Source organism: Odocoileus virginianus, chromosome 8, assembly GCF_023699985.2.
Source record: "Odocoileus virginianus isolate 20LAN1187 ecotype Illinois chromosome 8, Ovbor_1.2, whole genome shotgun sequence".
Taxonomy (NCBI): Eukaryota; Metazoa; Chordata; class Mammalia; order Artiodactyla; family Cervidae; genus Odocoileus; species Odocoileus virginianus.
The window spans coordinates 19,677,354-19,697,408 of NC_069681.1; the positions used below are offsets into that span (position 1 = coordinate 19,677,354).

The 20,055-nt window shown below is 33.7% G+C and overlaps 1 protein-coding gene across 5 annotated transcripts in view; it reads right to left on the reverse strand.

The window, feature by feature from the left end:
- INTS6 (integrator complex subunit 6) overlaps positions 1-20,055 on the reverse strand; it is a 97,091-nt gene that overhangs the window by 75,133 nt on the left and 1,903 nt on the right. For 4 of the 5 annotated variants that reach the window (XR_011489011.1, XR_011489012.1, XM_070471281.1 and 1 more), the window contains 2 exons: positions 19,797-19,946; positions 1,136-1,225 (listed from right to left, as the gene is read on the reverse strand). Coding sequence is in view for 2 of the 5 variants with exons in the window: in XM_070471281.1 (XP_070327382.1) it covers positions 1,136-1,225; positions 19,797-19,946 (240 nt within the window). In the remaining 3 variants the exon portion in view is untranslated. Of the gene's footprint in view, positions 1-1,135; positions 1,226-19,796; positions 19,947-20,055 lie in introns of those variants that run through there. The other variant, XM_020899622.2, reaches the window with a different exon arrangement.

Here is a 20,055-nt window from a genome sequence, read left to right on the forward strand (position 1 = left end):
ACCCTAAATTCCCCTTCAACATCAACTGTTCAAACAAAATAAATCTGGCTCTCTTCCCCCCAAGTCAAGATCAGGAAATAACAATTCTATACTAGTTTCAAAGTTTCATGGTAGAATTATACAGTGTTCTTTTCATTAGAGCATACCAAGTACTTTCATTCACATTATTTCATTTCAGTCTTTCAACAACCCTATGAGGTAAGGCAAGAATTTATTTATGGACGAGTACAGAGGTTTAGGGATGCTAGGTACAAACTTCATTGCTAGAAAGTAGTTGAACAAAGACTAGTCCACGTGTCTGGACTGTATATACAATTTGCATTTCACAATGTCACACAAATCAAAGTATTTCTAAAGATTACTAAACTTAAAAACTACACTTTTCCTACTTAAACCCTTTGTAAATACAGTGAGAATTAAAATTAAGATTCTAAATCAACTGCAAGCAGTAAAGAGAATAGCCTAAACCACCTCCTTTCTATATCAATCTATTTTAATAAACAAACGTAATATTCAAGAGTGGCTCAAATATTACAGTAAAAACATCTTAAAGTCAAGATGAATCCCTTGCACTGAACCTATCACACAACACACACCCAACACTGCACAATGCATGCTAGCAGAGAATATGTGAGGCTAGCTCTAACTTATTTATATAGTATTTGACTAAAAATTAAAATGTCAAAAAACCTTCACTTTTCCTAGACTTAACCACCTCTTGGCTTTGCTGTACTCTAGTCTAGGAGTCTCCATAGTGGAGTACAAATGACAATCCACTGAAATAAGAAGCAATTATTAAAATGCTGCATCCATTTTTTGAGTCTCAAAATAAGAACTCATTTTACTAAATATACTGTAACTGACACTGTGACCCTCACATAAACTCAAAAATACACATACAATTGAGATGGGTGGCAGATCCAAAATTTTTCACAGAAGGGATTCCTAATTCAAGAAAAATTAGAGGCCAGTGCTACCAACAACAGAGAAGGTAAATGAGTTCTAGAAGCCAGATGAGTCTAGACTGCATCAAATAGAGAACCTATTTAAGGTTTCACTATCCTACAATGCATATACAAATAAAGATTTTTTCAAATGCTTTTGCATAATCCATGCTGATATAAACATAACTTACCTCATCCTGGACTCCACTGGTAGTAGTCAACTTGCTCCCATCAGTAATTGTAATAATTATTGCTGGCTCCAAAAAAAAGGGGTTTCTTCCCTAAAGTCAAAAAAGATATTGATCATATTAAGATCTAAAAATGAGCTTAATTTTTCTGAGTAAAAAGTCAATTTTCAAAACAGTATATAAATCCTCTTTTCTTGTTTTTAAATTTTATTTACAACTATACCTTTTGTACATTTTCAAAACAGGTTTAGAAGGAAACATAAACGGGTTAACCTTGAAGGGTTGGAATTAGAGGAAAAGATGGATTTTTCACTTCTTTCTACATTTTTGTATTGTATTAATTTTTACAGTGAGCATCTATACTTAAGTAACTAAAAGTATTTAACTTCTTAAAAGGGACCCTACAGTTCAATTCTAATGATTTGACATATTTAGACATTACAAATTAAAATAATTTTTAACTTCCTCAACATCTACCAAGTAATCTATGCCTATAATCAAAGTATCTAGCCAAGTGATCCAGTACAGAGATGGAAGGGCTCCATGAGCTGGTTCCAAAGAAACACTAGGCCTGCCCTGAGCTTAGCGAAACAGTCCAATATGAAAAGTCAAAATTAAGAAGGATGGCAATTTAAAGAAATTGCTTGGGCAGAGGAGTAAAAAAAAAACAGCAGTAGCATAGGCAATGAAACAATGGTACAGAGCTCTTAAATGCTCTACAGTTAAGGTGAATCAACTTCATTAACTTCCATTCAAATCTCTGGCCAAGTCACTAATGCTATGATCAATTCTAGGTGACAGATTTTGTTAGGGACTCAGATAAACATAAGCTTATCTTTTACACATAAATGACTCTCATTTGCAATACTGAAGCATATTTTGTATAACTCTTTAAGACAAAACCATGACCAAACATAGAAGTTAAACAGGGTAAACACTATGTATGAAATCAAAAGTATCAAATTCTCTGCTACTAACAGTGTGTTCAAGAAAGGTCAGAAAGTAGTTTTGTTGGATATGATATAAAACAGCATGGGACACATGCACATTTTAACATGCATATGAATCACTAGGAGATCTTAACAAAATGCAGGCTCTGGTTCAGTAGATCTGGGACAAAGACTAAGATTTCACATTTACAACAAGATAGCAGGCTAGGAGATAGGAGACACTAAAGTCCACTGACCACACACAGAATAGCAAGGATGTAGCATGTAATATTTTATAGTTCTGTAACATTTCCCTTACATTTATATAACTCTCAATTATTAGATTACAGCACACACTCATTTGTTGACTGAGTTTACAAACACTCTCCACATACAGTCATTGTGATTATAACCTAATCATAAAGAGGGAGCAGGGGGTATTTGGTATATTAAATTTCTTGATCAAGTCAAGAAGTATAAATGTATGTAAGTGACATAAACATTTTTCAAACTAGTGTCCAAGAAACAATGGTTCCAAGTAGAGAAAACGTCCTCTGGTCAGATCAAATTAAAATATGTTGGAATAACCTCTAAAGGCTTTCAAATGCAGCTGCATTCACATGTTCCTAGAATCTTGCAGGAGAAGGATGTGATTTCCCTCCCTTCTTCCTCTGTAACAGTCACGGGAGATGGAACACATTTTGGAAAACATTACTATGCTGCCTCTCACACCATTCATCCCAACATACACAATAAATTCTCATAACACGGATCTCCTCTTCAATCTAGAAACAGGCAGTGTTCATTCCCAACCTCTGAGCTTTGACTGGTTCCCTTATCAAGAATGCTTTTCCTTTATCCTGCCCACAACCCATCTAATTTCTCATCCCAGTTTAAGCCTTCCTCTCCTGCCTTAAGACTTTCCCTGATTACTCTGGCCTTGACTAATTCACCCCCTCTTTCCCTCTCCAATTTTAATAGCGGTAGTTTTCAAACTTAAATAAAAATATAAACATAACATTTCCCCAAATAAAACTAGACCTGGAGTGCTTTCATGGAGTACATTTTGAATATACTTCCCTATAGCATGCATCTGTTCCTTATGTTCACTTTAAATATATTACATCTCACACAATAATGTGAATATACTTAACACCATTGAACTTAACACGAGTTTACAGAGCCTATCAGAATTACTCAAACTTCAACAAACTTCAAAAAATATAGATGTCACCTTTACGGCAATATAAATGAATGCTCCCCAAACTTATTAGGCAGTAAGAGTATTCCACCTCCTTCCTCTTTATGTCCATCCAGTCATCCACCTTCTATTCATTCATGTTTGCTACTCAAACATTGAGTGACTATTCTACGTCAAGAACTGTTGATGCATGATACATAATCTCTATTCTCATAAATAATAAATGTACCAATGGACATACAATAACTCTCGTCTCTTCAAATATATTTGGCTACAAATATAATTTGACAAAAGACGATAAAATCAAGATGTCCTCGTGTGTATCCCACTTTCATCCTTAAGCTAAAACTACTCTGACTGACTTGCTTCCTTTAAGAAACAGATCAGCAAATCTATTAATGCTGCTAGGGCATGGGCTAAACACTTGCACAGGTATCTCTGCTTCACCTTTATATTTTAACCTAAATCAAAGTCATATTTTCTGTTCAAAAGTTTGAAAACCATCCACTCTTATTTCTGTGTAAGCACACTCATAATTATCCTCCAAAAGCCAAATGACTTGACATATTTACAATTAAACTATGTACAGTTATTAAAAACTTCATGGATGATGTTGTCTACCCAAAAACTCAAACACATACTTATTTAAGAACCATAATGTCTAAAAATCAAGTTCAAATGTATTAAAACTTAGCAAAAAGTCTTTAAGTTATAAAAATTTAAGCCAAATTTAAACATTAAAATCAAAGTTACTTTTTCTTGACAACAAAGCTCTTAATTGATACTTTACTGGAGACCTGTACACATAATACTCTTCAGATTCTACGCCTAAAATTACTGTAATAACCAGGCACTTGATAACAGCAATAAGCACTTATATTTATCTCATCTGATCCTAAAAACTTGGTGAAGTAAAAATGTTTAATCATGGAGATTAAACAATATAACCCTAAGTCACACATCTGATTTTGGAAAAAGCCAGAAAGTGATTCCAACTCTAAATTACGTGGTCTTTCTGAAGCATCTGTATGTCCTAATAGCAGCAGCTAAATTCTCTTGAATACAATTCTACACCAACCTGGGTTGTGCCATTTTCATGCAACAAAGAATGGTATTACAATTGCAGTTCTTGTTGTTTAGTCACTAAGTCCTGTCTGATTCTTCTGCGACCCCATAGGCCCCACCAGGCTCCTCTGTCCATAGGCTTTCCCAGGCAAGAACACTGGAGCAGACTGTCATTTCCCTCTCCAGGAGATCTTTCCAACCCACGGACGGAACCTGCGTCTCCTGCATTAACAGGCGAGTTCTTTTCCAGGGAAGCTCCCAGTATTATAGTATTGGAATTATTCACCAGGGAATCCCCCAGTATTACAGGATTACAAGCAATTTGGTTTCATTTAATATACTCTACCTGCAATAAAATTAACTATGTACGGCAGGACTATTTCATTATTTGGTTTCCTGTTGCTCTGTGATGTCTTATTTCCTGCAGTTCTGTGATGCCTTATCAATTTTTCTATATATAAATCAATATACCACTCCCCCAAGAAAAACACAGTAAAACAAAATGTTGTACATATTACTTACTTTTGAAAACTCTATAACTTCAGTCAACTTTCAGACATGATATATACAAATGAAAAAATAAAATAATATTAAAAGCTTTTAATGACTTTTAAATTTTGGAAAATACAAGTAAAGATCAAAGGCAGAAAAAAGTAAAGAAAAATCTGGCCATCTTCATTCAGCTCTTTACTCATTTAACTCTGCTGTGCCTAAGACCCCTTCCTGACTCAGGTGAGACAGTTTAGTCAAGAATCACACTAAGAAAAGGAACAGTATTAGTTATGATAAAAATCAGAATAATGACTTAATGAATGTAATTTACACACAAAGAGAGGTTTCTTTATTTCCCCAGGGAAAAATTATCCCAACTTCCATATAAAAAGTATTGTATTAACATTTATCTAAGCATAAATTTCTAAATAACCTGCAGAAAATGACCAGACCATGTTGTGCCAATAAAGTTTTCTTACATATAGTTTTAGGCTGTTCCTCCTCTGCCTTTTCTAGTTTGGCAAAAGCATGTATACAATTGGAATCTTTCTCTGATATTATCTTTTACCCAGCAAACTAAAACACATTTTTGGTTGTCTGCCAGTATCACAAGATTATTTTTTTCATGTTTTACAAAAATCTGCAAAGTGTAATCGGAGAAGGCAACGGCAACCCACTCCAGTATTCTTGCCTGGAAAATCCCATGGACAGAGGAGCCTGGTAGGCTGTGGTCCATGGGGTCACTACGAGTCGGACACAACTGAGCGTCTTCACTTTCACTTTTCACTTTCACACATTGGAGAAGGAAATGGCAACCCACTCCAGTGTTCTTGCCTGGAGAATCCCAAGGACAGGGGAGCCTGGTGGGCTGCCTGTCTGTGGGGTCGTACAGAGTTGGACACGACTGAAACGACTTAGCACCAGCAGCAAAGTTTAATAATTCTCAAAACTTGAGCCACTATTTTACATTTTTATTCTTAATAAGGATATCAATGAAGTCACTCAATTTGGAGACAGTTCATATTAGAATTTACCTCAAAATTCACCTCAGTCATAAAGCTAGTCTTTATCTTAAGAGTTGAAAAGAAAAAAAAAAAATTAAAGGTCTGCTATGACCAAGGCAGCCAGTAGAGGGACTAAAAGTTTACTTATGCCATTAGCAGAATTAAACTCAGATGTTTTCCTCTCAGAACCCTAGTTCTTGGCATAAAGAATCTAGACATGTAACTAAAAAAAAAAAAAAAAAAATACAGTGCAAAGTATATAACTCTACCTCTAGAGATATTTACTGATGGAAATCTTGTCATTCAGAAAATTTAAATTTAATATTGGCCAAAAGTCTCAGGTAAATACAAAAAGATAAATACATGCTAAATAAATAAGATAAATGCTAAAGATAAATACAAAAACTTTCATTTCACATATATTCTCTCAATAATTTAACATTATTGTGATGTTAAAGGCGTAAAATCTTAACATGAAAATTTTAAAAATAAAATTTAGATTTATCCAACTAAAACCTATTCCAATTTTGCAAAAAACTGCTTTGGAAATATTAAAACAAGTTATTAGCATTCAGCAAAAATAGTTTTTAAAATGTAAAAATAAGCCTAATTTTCCTTCAAATAAAAACTAACCTGGTTCTCAGATTCAAAATTTTTAGTTTTACCCAAGAAATTTTAAATGGGGGGGTGGAGGGGGCGGGGGGACACAGGGGTTTTACTGTACCCTTAAACTTCTCTTAGATATTATGTTTTGAAGTGACAGTGAAAGGAAGGCAGCTCTAATATTCAGTAGACCTTTTAGTGGCTACCTCTGCTCAGGACCAGAGGGCTCAAGCTTTCCCTCCATGTCACCATGCTCCACCATATCGGTGCTTTAAAAACCCCAGGACAGCAAGTGCTTGTCTATGTTACACTTTTCCCAGGACAGGGAAAATGGGCACCAGCGATCTGCTCTTTGACTCTCTCCTGTGACAGTATCTTCAGCTTACCAACATCTATCACCAGTGAGCTATTTTGCTATATGTCAAGACAGCTATGGCCAATGGAAATCAACAAAAAAATGTTTAGATGTATAACATTATATGTCTAGGCCAGAAGTATATTACCTAGCAGAAAATAAAAAACTTTCAGAAACAGCCTGTGCTTTCTTCCTATTTAAAACTTCCTTTTCAAGCAAATTACAGTGACAACAAGTAAAAATGTAAAGTAATGGAAAGGGCAGCTTTTAGAAATAACTACTACATCACTAAAGGTTCTCATGCATATACTGGACAAGCACCTAGCAGGACAACGGCTAAAAATTTTGTAAGTTCAGTTCAAGACTAGAAGCTTTAAGTTCCCTTTATTTACATCTCTGTGGAATCTGCATAAATAAATCTTTCATAAAAATATGAAATGAAGCCAGTATTCATTATCTACCCTATTTTCCTCTAATACCGTAGATAATAAAGAAGTAACAATATATGGTCTCCTAAAATGATAAACCAACCACTTCATGTTCTTTTAGAAACTTTCTAACACTTCCCTTTATACTGTCAAAAATCAAATTCTATAAAAAATATAGAAACAATATTAAAAATATTCTATTTTAAACATATTTCTAAAAGAAAAGCATCTAATGCAATTCACATCCAAAGTCTTATTAATCATAATACTAATAAACACTTTTACAACTATATAGAATTGAGAAAAGGTTTTAATACATACTGTGCAAAACAAGTCAACCAGAATCAATAACATTCTTTAGTTCAATATTGCTCAAACTTCAGACACTTGAAAATCACAACCAGAATTTTTTCAGTATCTATTTACAATACTTATATACTTAATATTTTTTAACTATCACTTTTTTAGCTTCAAACTCTAGCAATAAGACCTATGAAATCATAGTTTTGATGTGCAAATTATATTTTCTATTCAATACTCACTGTCAGTAATACTGTTCAGCTTTTGTTTATTAAAGGATGAGAAGGTTCATTATATTACAGGGATGAATACACAACTGCTTAATTACACATTCCAAAGAAAATATAATAATTATTTAAGCCACTAACAGCCCAACAGGCTTACATTAAAAACAGTACTGCAAGGCCAGAAATACAAGTTTTATGTTTGTTTTTGAATTCAACAAGATTATTACTTTTACAGTCAAGATCCCAAGTGGTATGGCATAAATAAGTCTTTGATGTAAAAATTCAGATATTCATCTTAAGAAATTAGTGCAAATTAGTGCTTTTAAATTAATACTTTTGATTATGTAGAAGAGATTTTGGAAGGATACACACTATAAACTGATTTACCATGGCAGCCTCTGAAGAACTGAGTTGAGCAACTATACAGCTTTCTCTAATGCTTAAACTTTTTAACCATGCACATTTATTACATATTCAAAATAAGTACTCTCCAAAATTAAAATATGCTTAATATTAAAAAATGAAACTTTAAAAAAATCCGCTAATGCATAAAAATCTAGTCCTTAGAATACACTAAAGCATAAACTTTAAAAACATGTTAAAATTCCCCATTAAAGGAAATACACTTTAAGTTTCAAGTAACTCCATTATACAATTGTATACTAAAACAGTTCCTCTATCTAATTCCTTATTTTTAAAAAATAGAATTAGAAAGAGATGGAATAATAAGACTTTAGCAAAAGTAGGAGGGAATCTTACATATTAATTTTAGCATAATGACTGAGGAGCAATATCCTAGGATTTGATTGAAATAATAAATACAGGTGACCCTTGAATGCAAGGTTTAGGGGCGCTGACCCCTGCAGAGTCAAAAATCTACATATAACTTTCCAGTCAGCCCTTTATATCTGCAATTTCACAAACTCAGATTCAACCAACACCCAATGGTTGTAGTGTGTAAAAAATTCCACATGGTAAGTGAACCTGCACAGTTCAAACTTGTGTCATTTAAGGGTCAACCATACTAGTAATGTAAAAAATATTCACTATCAGAACTGAAAAATTACAAGTTTGACTTTGTGGAAAGAAGTGTTAGAAACTCAATAAATGGTAAGACTAAGTATTAGTGTATCAAAGGAAAGTAATATAAATTCAATATATCTGAAATATTAAATGGATTGCATAGCATTAATTTAATTTCAGCAAAATATGTAATAACAACAGGTTAGGGAATTCCCTGGTGGTCCAGTGTGTAGGGCTCCACACCCTCACTACCGATGGCCTAGTTTGATTCCTGGTCGGGGAACCAAGATCCCACAAGCCACTGTGGTGCAGCCAAAATACAAATAAAATTTAAAATTAAAAAAAAATGTTAGAAACATAACAGAAAAAGTAAAAAAATAAACAGCAAGATGAAATGAAAACACACTTTCAATGATGGGGAAAGTTATACAGCAATAATGCTGGAAATCTGACTTCCAAAAAGAATACACATCTGCCTATTCTATCAAAAATAATCATCTCTTTGGGTGTTGATTACCACCAAACCTACAGATATCACATTTGCAAAAGTCTGATTAAACCATATCTTTAACCATTATCATTACTTCCTTCTAAATATCCACATTATGAATATACTGTCAAAAGAATCAAATAGAACAGCTGTCCTACAAAAAAAGATGGACTTCAACCTCAGCATCCTATTATACAAGTATCTTCAAGACCACAACTGAAAATGAAGAACCGCCTAATAAACAGTACATATCAGTAAAGTTAACCATTAAAGTATCAAACTTAATGAAGGAAAATAATTCATGATAAGTACCTGGAAAAACTATTACCCTGTTGCTTTTCATTTGCTATGGCTTAAGGTCAACCTCAAAATAATTTAACTGGATAAACCAAAATGCGAGATTAGTTTTAAGAGGCCCTACTCTGTTAGAAAAAAAAAAAAAAGGATGGAATTTTTGTTTTCTGGGGAAGAATTTGTGGTAACCCAATTTCAGTAAGATATTTTTAGGAGGAAATATTTAAATTTCTCCAAATTCATCGTTTAGGTATATGAACTTGAGTAAAAGAGTTTCTAGAAATGCACCCTGGCTAGATTCTGATCCAAACATTTACAGATGCTTATACTAAACACCTTCCCAAGTGTTTATAGATTTAAATTTTTCAAAATAGATGACATACTTGGGAAACAAAAAACCACATAATATATGGATGTTGTTAAAAACAAATTTTTACAAGACTTCCTAACTATACATATGAATCCACCACGGTTTTACATTGGAAATGAACCTCATGAAAAAGCAGATGTCACGTATGGATGGGTGGGTGCCTACAGAGACTGCTACCAGTTTTTGCTTGATACTATAGCACACTGAAATGGAAGCTCTAAAAACATAATATAACTTTTCTATATAAGGATTTACATTCAATATAATCTTGTTTGGGATTAGACATTATCCATTCTGGATTAACAAAATTTAGATGTAAAGATCCTTTTCTCTTTCTACTACCTGACTTAGGCCCAATGTCCTGGATGCAATTTCTTGGGTTTTCCTCCTAACTTACTAGTTTGAAAAATGAGATTGACAAAAATGTAAAATAAAAATCCAAAATTTTACATTAATGTCTTCCACAGTACATAAATGATCAGAAACCATCAAAACTCAGACATTACATCAGGAGTCACAAAAACATCACTTTGTTTATTTCTTATAATCTGAAAGTACTATAATCTGTCATTATCTTATGGACCCAGACTTTTTAACAATCACCACCGTGGTTCAGTTTAACCTTCCACAAAGTTTACTTAACCATCTTCAATTTCTATGATTAAAAATAATTGCTTTTAATCCTCTCAGAAGAGTTGTTTGGATGCTTCTTGTGTTTATAAACTCCGGAATAATCAGAAGACTTTCTTGATGTTTCCTGATTCCTAACTAGCTTCACCAGCTTTAAGACAAAGGGAGAGTTTTCCTTCAACACTGATGCCAGCACAAAACCTGTCAATGACTAATCAAATTACATTACCTAATAGCTAAGGCTACATTACCTTTTCTCACATATTCAGAACTGTTTTCCTTTCTAGAACAAAGTTTTTTAGAAGATATAATCCCTCCAAGGACCTTCACATGTTCCCCAGCTTATCTGAGCAAAGCTAATAAATGGAAAATGTTAAAATGTCATTTCCTTTTAAGAAAAGATTAAAAAAAAAAAAAGTATGTAGGACTTAGAATAAGTTATGATAAGTCACCACTAGGCTGTGAAAGGCTACCCACTCCAGTATTCTGTCCTAGAGAATTGACAGTCCATGGGGTCGCAAAAAGTCGGACACGACTGAGCAACTTTCACTCACTCAAGCTAATGTAAATTTGTCCTCAGATTACAACTAATTCTATTATAAGATTTTTAAGTTAAAATACTTTTTAGGTTGATACAGAGCCTGTTTGAGTTTCCTGACATATACAACAACCAGAGGGGTGGGATGGGGAGAGATGGGAGGGAGGTTCAAAAGGGAGGGGATATATGTATACCTATGGTTGATTCATGTTGAGGTTTGACAGAAAACAAAATTCTGTAAAGCAATTATCCTTCAATTTAAAAAAATTTAAAAATACTTTAAAAGTGCAATTCTATCTCAATACATCAAATTTCAAATCACACAGACCCTAACAGAAACATCATCACATAAAATAATCCTTCTCCGGCTCATCCCAAATAAACCCACGTTACAAACAATAAGAGAGATCATTTCCCATTCGACTTTTCTTCTGCACAAGAACATCTTTCACCTCATCCTAACCATTACTCACCTGAATTTTAAAAGACACTACTAACAAAGCCCTAAATATGGTCTAAGATCGAAAATTCCTCAGAGAAGCTTAAACCTTTCTTGCTTTGAAAATCAAAAACATATTTGTTTGAAGTAGTTATCCAAACATTTCTGAACAAGAATTAGAGGTCTGGGGGGGAAGACTTTCGTAACACTCAGGGAAAAGTATTTTGGAGAAATCTAGAAAGCTTCAATTCAATGCCAAAACCCACTATGTCCCCAGAGGCAAGGAATTTCACTTGAGTTGCAACTGCTGGACAGCTAATTCGAGCTTCTTGTGCTGTATGCATGTTGGGTTATAAAAAAACGTTTACTGCTTTTTCTCAAAGGCTGCAGATTACAAAACTTTTTTCTAAGCAGGCACTTTGCTAGATGATTAACAAATGTTCTTCTCAATCCTTAAAAAAGTTTTCAATTGGTATTATCACCATTTTGCGGATGACAAAAGTAAGGCAAAGTTAAGGGACTTGTCAGTCAATACAACACCAGCTAATAGCAGCAGAGCCTGGGACAGCCAGTTCTAACAAAGCAGTTCATTCTTTCCCTATCACATTTCTTGTTCTTAAAAATCTGGATGAAATACTCCATGTACCTACAATCCCTGTTTTTTTTTTTAATTCAAATAAAATGGAAAATGCACAGAAATGGTAATAGGTGTTATTATACTAACAAACTACAGTGTTTATCAATCTTCACCACAATCCTACAAGATTGCTCCATTCTATTTTCCTAATGGGGAAACTGAGGTTCAGAGATTACATGACTTGGGTGAAGAGCCAAACAGATTTTTCTGAATGTTAAAAACAATGCCTAGAGATTTTTAGAAGTATCTTATATCAAAGGAAACTAACTGGTAGTTAACAAATTACAAACTGTCCTGTAAAAACTTATAATTACAATAGTAATACTGGCCAGCACATGACACTGGAGAAACCAACTGACTGACTGATGAGGTTAACAGTACTGTATTAACTATACCAGAAACTCAGTAAACTAGGAGTACAAAATCAAAAAGTGCCATCAAATATACATATACATATACACATACACCCATATATAAAATCCTATCAACTATCCCCCACATTCACATTATTTTTCAGGGAGTGCTGAGGGACAAGGGGCTCTGAAGGAAATCCAACTGAATGTAACAAACAGTATTTTAACAGGGTGTTACAAGAAAAGCTAAATGCAACACAATGACAAAATGAAATGCCTGCTTTTCAGAGGACCTGAAAGAAGGTAGAGTCCTCTAAAGAGCTCCAGATATAACCCGCACCACCCAAAGGGATTCCCATCTATAGGTTATACCTTTAAACAAAATTTGCTCTTAAATGAAATACAAATTACTAATAAAATCTGCATGACTGTTTCATAACCAACTGCTCTCTTTTTCATAATGTGAAATATTTCATAATGTGACAAAATTAGGCATTTAACTTTACTGGGTCTTACCTTCTACACTTATAAAATAAGGATGATAAAGTCTATCACTTTCGATTCTAAAGCCCCAAAAAGCAATAACTATAGTAATACTTACAGGAAGTCTAATGAAAAGTTCTGTTGATAGATGCAAAAAGTTCAACTTGTTTTTCCAAGAGTGTATATAAAAATTCACAAAGCTTCACACATAGTATATACATTTAAGGCGTATCTCAACAAAAAAGGATGGAGGAAAGAAGAGGGACCAGGGAATAAAGACAAAATGCAAAAAACCCAGTATTCTATGGTCTGTGACCATGCTTAAATTAAGCAAACTAATAATAAGGCTAAACAAAAATGAAGTTTGTATAAAGAAATTACTTCTTTTAAAATGAAAGAAAACAGGGAATTCCATGCCAGTCCAGAGGTTAAAACCTGACGCTTTAACAGCTGTGGGCTAGGGTTCAATTACTGGTCAGGGAACTAAGATCCTGCAAGCCACATGGCTAAAAAAAGAAAATTAAAAAATAAAATGGAAAAAAAAAAAAAAACAGTGCTGATAATATGTTAGTGCTGATCAACCAAAGGAAAAAATCCACCAAGACAATTTATAAAAGTATAAATTTGAGTGGAGTATGATGACTAAAAATAACTTTAAATATTTAAGAAAATTAACTTATAAAATATTATAGTCTCCTTGCAGAAATCTGTAACACGAACATGGCTAAACAATACTTTTAGTTAATTCGGACCATAAATGACCTTATATCAATTGAAAATAACTGAGTGATATTCTTTCATTCAAATATTTGTTCCTGGTCTTTTAATTTTCAAAGATAATTTAATGTATATAACTTTTCATACATAGCTTAATACTACATTATTGACATTCTTTTGCATAAAGGGAAAATATTCTCTTTGAAGAAATGGATCATATTACTTTCACCTCTTGTACTTTTATTTTCAATAATTTCTAATTAAGAATGCAATGTCTTTAGGATATTCTTTTTCATTTTCTTTTAAAATCATCACACCAAGGTGGTTTTTTTATCTTTTAGAAAATAGATTTAGCGTGTAAAATTATGAAGACAAATTATAGCGAGTGTTTTCAAAGAAAATAAAACCTGGATCTTGAAATCTGTTGTAAATTACCACCTTCAAAATTATTGCTCAACAGGAAACAAATCATAGCCATATTATACTACTCTGAGCTCAGTCAAACCTTATTAAAATATCCCTTGATTTACCCAATAGATGTGCTCCTCTAAAGTTCCTTGCAAATCAAATGTGTGTAAGTATCATCTTAAACGCACTAGGGGGAGCTCCCTATTTGAAAGAATCCTAAAATACGTGCTTTTGTCTTCTGAGGGTTCCTTTTCTAATCTACATTCCTATAAAAGAATGACTTTCTGACTTATCTACTGAACTATATTCATCCAGTTTTCATTTAACATTTAAAAAATCCTATCCTTTATCCCATGCTTATCAACTATCATTAAGACAACCTTGATCAAGTTATATTTACTTTTCACACTGCTTCCCCTAGGAAGCAATACAAAGCTAAATCACTCTCCCAAAAAACAAATATATTAATATGTTACAGATTTCAAAGCATGTAATAAATACCAGCTTTAAATACCACTAGATTTTTATCACTGTACTTTCCAATTCAACAGGGAAAATAGAAAACTAGAGGCAAAAATTTATCCAGGGGAGAAAAGTATGTCTTCTATCTACTGAGCACTTCACAACTTTTGCAGTACATTTTACCACACCATGCCCTCTCAGCCTCTCACTGACTAAGGGTGTGAATGGCTTCATGACTGGCAGTTTGGGAAACCAAGCAGCAGAGGCACAGGGCAGTAGCGACTGTCCAGTGTGACAGAGTGACTCAACGTCAGGGTCAGATTTTCAATTCCCTTCCCACATTCCTAGCCACTGCTCTTCCTTTACACAATTAAAGATGGAGAAAAAAGCACTTAAGCCAGTTTGATTATAGAGGGCCCTATCCATCAGTAATTATTGAAAATAATTTCAGGGACTTTCCAAGACCCTTCAAAAGGGAGGACAGTCTCTTCAATAAATGGTGTTGGAAATACTGGATGTCCACATGCAAAAGAATGAAGCTGGACCCTTACTCCCTATTCCATATACAAAAATTAATTCCAAATGGATGAAAAACACAAATGTTAAGATGTAAAAGTAAACCTCTTAAAAGAAAATACAGGAGGAAAGCGCGTATACATTGGATTTTGCAATGATTTCTTGGAAATGACACCAAAAGCAAAGGCAACAAAACATAAATAGGAATACATCAAAAATAAACATCAACAGGTCAATCAACAGAGTAAAAAGCAACTCATGGAAGGGGAGAAAATATCTGCAAATTGCACATGTGATAAGAGGGTAATATCCAGAATATTTAAAGAACTCCCACAAATCAACATGAAAAAGCAACAATTAAAAAATAAGCAAAGGACTTGAACAGACATTTCTCCAAAACCAATATACAAATGTCCACCCAGCATATAAAGAGATGTACAATATAAATATTAAATAATTAGGTTAATGCAAATAAACCAATGAAATAACATCTCAAATGCATTAAAAGGGCTAACATTAGAAAAAAGGAAAATAGTGTTATCAAGGATGTGGAGAAACTGAAATCCTTGGGCACTACTGGTGGGAACGGTAAATAGTGCAACCTTCATGTAGAACAATATGGCTTTTTCTTTAATTTTTAAAAAACAGAATTATCAAACACTCTAGCAACTCTACTTCAGGGTGTAAAGAACTGAAAGCAGGATCTCAAGAGACACTTGCACACCATGTTCACAGCAGCATTACTCACAACAGTCAAAAGGTGGAAGCAGCCAAAGTGTTCATCACTAATGGACAGGCAAAATGTGGCATACACAGAAAAAACTCCTTAAATGTGGTATATATATACAATGGAATATTATTTAGTAATAAAAAAATGATACCCTGATACATGCTACAATGTGGAATACTCTATGATTCCATTTACAGGAGAGAGCAGTCAAATTTAAAGGAACAGAAAGTAGAATGGTGCTATTCTTTGATTGCCAGTGGCTGGGGTTAGGGGTAAAAAAGGAGTTATTGTTTTGAAAGGAGTTTCAGTTTTGAAAGATGGAAATGTTCTGGAGACTGGCTGCACAATAACCTGTACACTACTAAACTATTCATTTAAAAATAGTTAGGATGGTATATGTGCTATTACATGTTTAAATTTAAAATGTAGGAAAAAAAAAAGGTTCAGGGACTTCAGCACAGGATGTTCAAAGATAATAATCCACTTCCTTTTGAAAAGATTATCTATAGGTCAATACCAAACTACTGTTTATACATTTCTTGGTAGCCTAAAGGAAACCAAAAACCCAAATGGGAATCAAGTTTTCATTACTTCACCTACCAGCGTTAAAAGAGAAGCCTTTTTACATACTACCCGAGAACTAAATGGGTACGCTTTGGTGAAGAGAAAAAAGCAGTATTACTAGAAATCTACCTGAATTATCTGCTTCATTCACAAATAGCTCTTTATGCTGAATAATAAAATTTGCTGCCATTATTCTCCAAGGTTCACTCAATTTGATCTTGTCTGAAAGCCACCATTTTTCAATGAGGTAAACACTTGGAATAGAAATGCCTCAAAAAATTAAACACAAATTTATATCTCCTTTTATGTTATTACTTAAGATTGTCTTCACCAAAGATATAGAGTAGAAGGTACCATTCTAAGTCCTAGAACAACTGAATCAGTACTAGTATATTGAGTAGCAGGAGTGTGGAATTCAGTCCAGTGACATAAATGATGAAGTGGAGATCAGAGTATTATTTAGCAGCTAAACCTAACTGGAACCTAACTTTAACAATGTTGAAAATATTGACAGAAAATAGAACAACTTGCTAAAGTATGAAAAATCAACCAATCTACATATGAAATTTTAATCAGATATACATGTCCAACAGATATTAAGGCAGGATCAAATTTTTAGTGGCTCTTAAAAAATCAGCATCATTTGAAACCCTGGTGAACACATGTAAAAAAAAAAAATTATCAGATTCAGCTGCAATGATAAGCAATTGACTAAGTTACTAAAATTTGTAAGACTGACTACACATCATGAGTGTAGAAATATCAGCAAATGATACTAATTGTCAAAATTATTTATAAGGACTTCAACATGCAAGGAATTTATTAGTGAGATATCCAACGTGCTTGAGAAAACATTCACGAAGAACCATTTTTTTTCTCAGCCACTTTAACCTTGCTGATGCCCTGCAAGTTCTTAGGATACTAGCTAATAGCTCAAACATGTTTTATTTTTAAGTATGTTAATGAAACTTATGCAATAAATAGATATTAAAAACTCTTGGAATTGATTCTGGAAACCCATACGTGCACCTATATGAGTGGGAGGAACGTGTGGAGGTATCTGCATAAATATGCAGATATATATAAACCCCATTTAAGTGTTTTACGAAAACTTTTTCAGAAGCTTATATAAAGGTTTTTAGATGCTTTACAAACTCAATATGCCCTTTCATCTAGCTCACCTTTTCTCATTTCCTTCAACTACTGAGATTATACAGAAGTATTTAGTACTATGGGCTCCACAGATCCTAGGACAGAGCATGAGAGGGGAAGTACTTATGTAGAAACACTGAGGTTACAGAAAACAGTTATTCCACAAAAAATAGGCAGACAATCTCACAAAGAAAACATATGAACTATTCACTATTAAATATATGAAACATTCAAAATCCTTGATCATTTGTCTTTTTTAACAAGAAAATATGTATTTAAATCAGCAAGAAAAAAAGCTCATGATGAAAAATAGCTTCTGAAAAGACATTTTCTTCTAATTAAAAGACTACTCAATCGTCATTTTCATCTGGAAAATTATGGCTTCCAAAGTTACTTTAATGCTAGTATCATTTTTATGTGCCAACTCAGGATATTACTCCTTGCCTCTTCACTTATTCCTCAAAATAACTAAAAGGCATAATCTCTACACCTTGTTGAATCAATAAATCCTGACATTCAAAAACATCCTCATCTCCAGGCTCTTCTCTCGGTGCAAGTGGTAAGAGCACAGCAGGACCACATTCAACCTCAAACTTTCGTGAACTTTAGAGACAAGAACTTAAGTGTTCCCTGGTGGAAGACGACAATTGTGAAAAAGAAAATACAGGTTTAAGTTACAAATGTCCTCCGTCTCTCCATGACAGTTTTTTCTAAGGAAACATCTAAGAAATATTTTTAATAGGAGGTATGAGGTAAATATGTCTAAAAGTCTTTCCCACTTACAAAATGCGATGCAGAAAAACAGAAAATTAATACTTCTGCTATACACTGACAATCTAACAACCAAATAAGTATACCTAATAATAAGGAAATAAGGATAACTGAGTAAGGGCAAGTTTCTTATCTGACTTTGAACTCAAAGTTTAGATCAAGACCTTAAGCACTAAGACTGCATAGTACTACAGATAACAAAGGAATCTGAAAGGGAAATAAAACCATTATTTTAAAGAAAGAAACTGAAAAGTTCATGGCAAATCTGCCTAAATTACTAATAGCTGAAACATAAAGCAGCATAGAAAGAGAAAACAGAAAGATTACTGTAAAGAAAATACACATTTACTAATTAAACAATGGAAGTACAATTCCATAAAAACAAACTGACTCCAAGTTGAAATGTATACTTTAAAAACAGGACTACATTCAACCATTTCCAAAAATGTTCAGGCAGTGAATAGTTATCCCTAAGAACTGAAGTATAAACATTTCTAAAACAAGAAAACAATTCTGCTCCTATATAGAAAAGAAACCAAAAGCTGTAGTTGTGGGAAGAACTCCCCTGACACTTGTGAAACTAATGCAAAGGGTGGCTCATGGAATTTGTGAAAATAAAATGTATACCAAAACGTGTCACTGTGGTTAACGGTGCTCTGCACAACACAGAAACTGTCATCCTTTACTTCCTCGGCCAGCTACCTCAAAAGTGCCATAATGGACCACCTTGCATTATCCCATAGTGAACCACCATGTGATTTAAACATCTTGTCTCATCTTCAGACAGCTAAGAGCAAGAGCATTAGAGGAACTGGGGCTGAATCAGGGAGAAAGGATGGGTTCCTTCAAATTTTCCAACAGCCTCTTTTCCAAGGGTTGGGAGTTTAAAAACAAAATTCTGGACCTGCCATTTAATTCAAATGGTTTCAGAATTCTTCCTGCAGTGGCTTAATGGACACACTTCAAAAGCTGAGAAATCTTAATGTACTCAGCCAGTACACTGAAATTCTTTTTACCTTTCAGAGTTGTTATACAACACGGTTAAACTAAGCCCTTTTACAACAAATAGAATAATTTCCTCTAACATTTTAAGATCATTTTAATTAACTAGTGTCTGTCAGTCATTGCAAAGGTTGCAGTTGCCAGTGGGTAGGCCATCACAGAAACAGTGTGGTGAAACAGGATGTTTTCCTTTTATTTCCTGAGTGAACTTTAAGGGATTAAAACTAAATTTATGTCAACTTTACAGCATTCAGATTCAAATTCTGAACCCAAATACATTTTAAGAAACAAAAAAAAAAAAAACTTGAGGGCTATAAAACCATATACAGTGTGGTCAGAATTCCACTTTTGTATTATGTGCATACTGTATTTTAGTCTGCAATGTTTCATATTTGTATTTCACGGTATATAGCTTTTGGACTGGGCTGCTTGTCCACAGAAAGAAAAATCAACTGTGTTTCCACCTTAATATTCAACCTACCTGCCCATAGTTGTCTATGCCCGTTACTAATCTATTTAAATTTAATAAATCAAAAGCTGTCCTTAGGGATTGGCCAAGAGTCGTAAGTCCTTCAGCTTGAAGGTTTTTCAGTTCATTCATAAACGTTGCATGGTTTTCTTTCCATCCGGCCTGAAAAGAAAAATGTGAGAATTTCTTTTTTTCATCTTTTCAAGCCAGGTACACAGGGACGGCCGTTAACAATCTGCCGTTCACCAAGCGGCTGCTCGACTTTACTGTA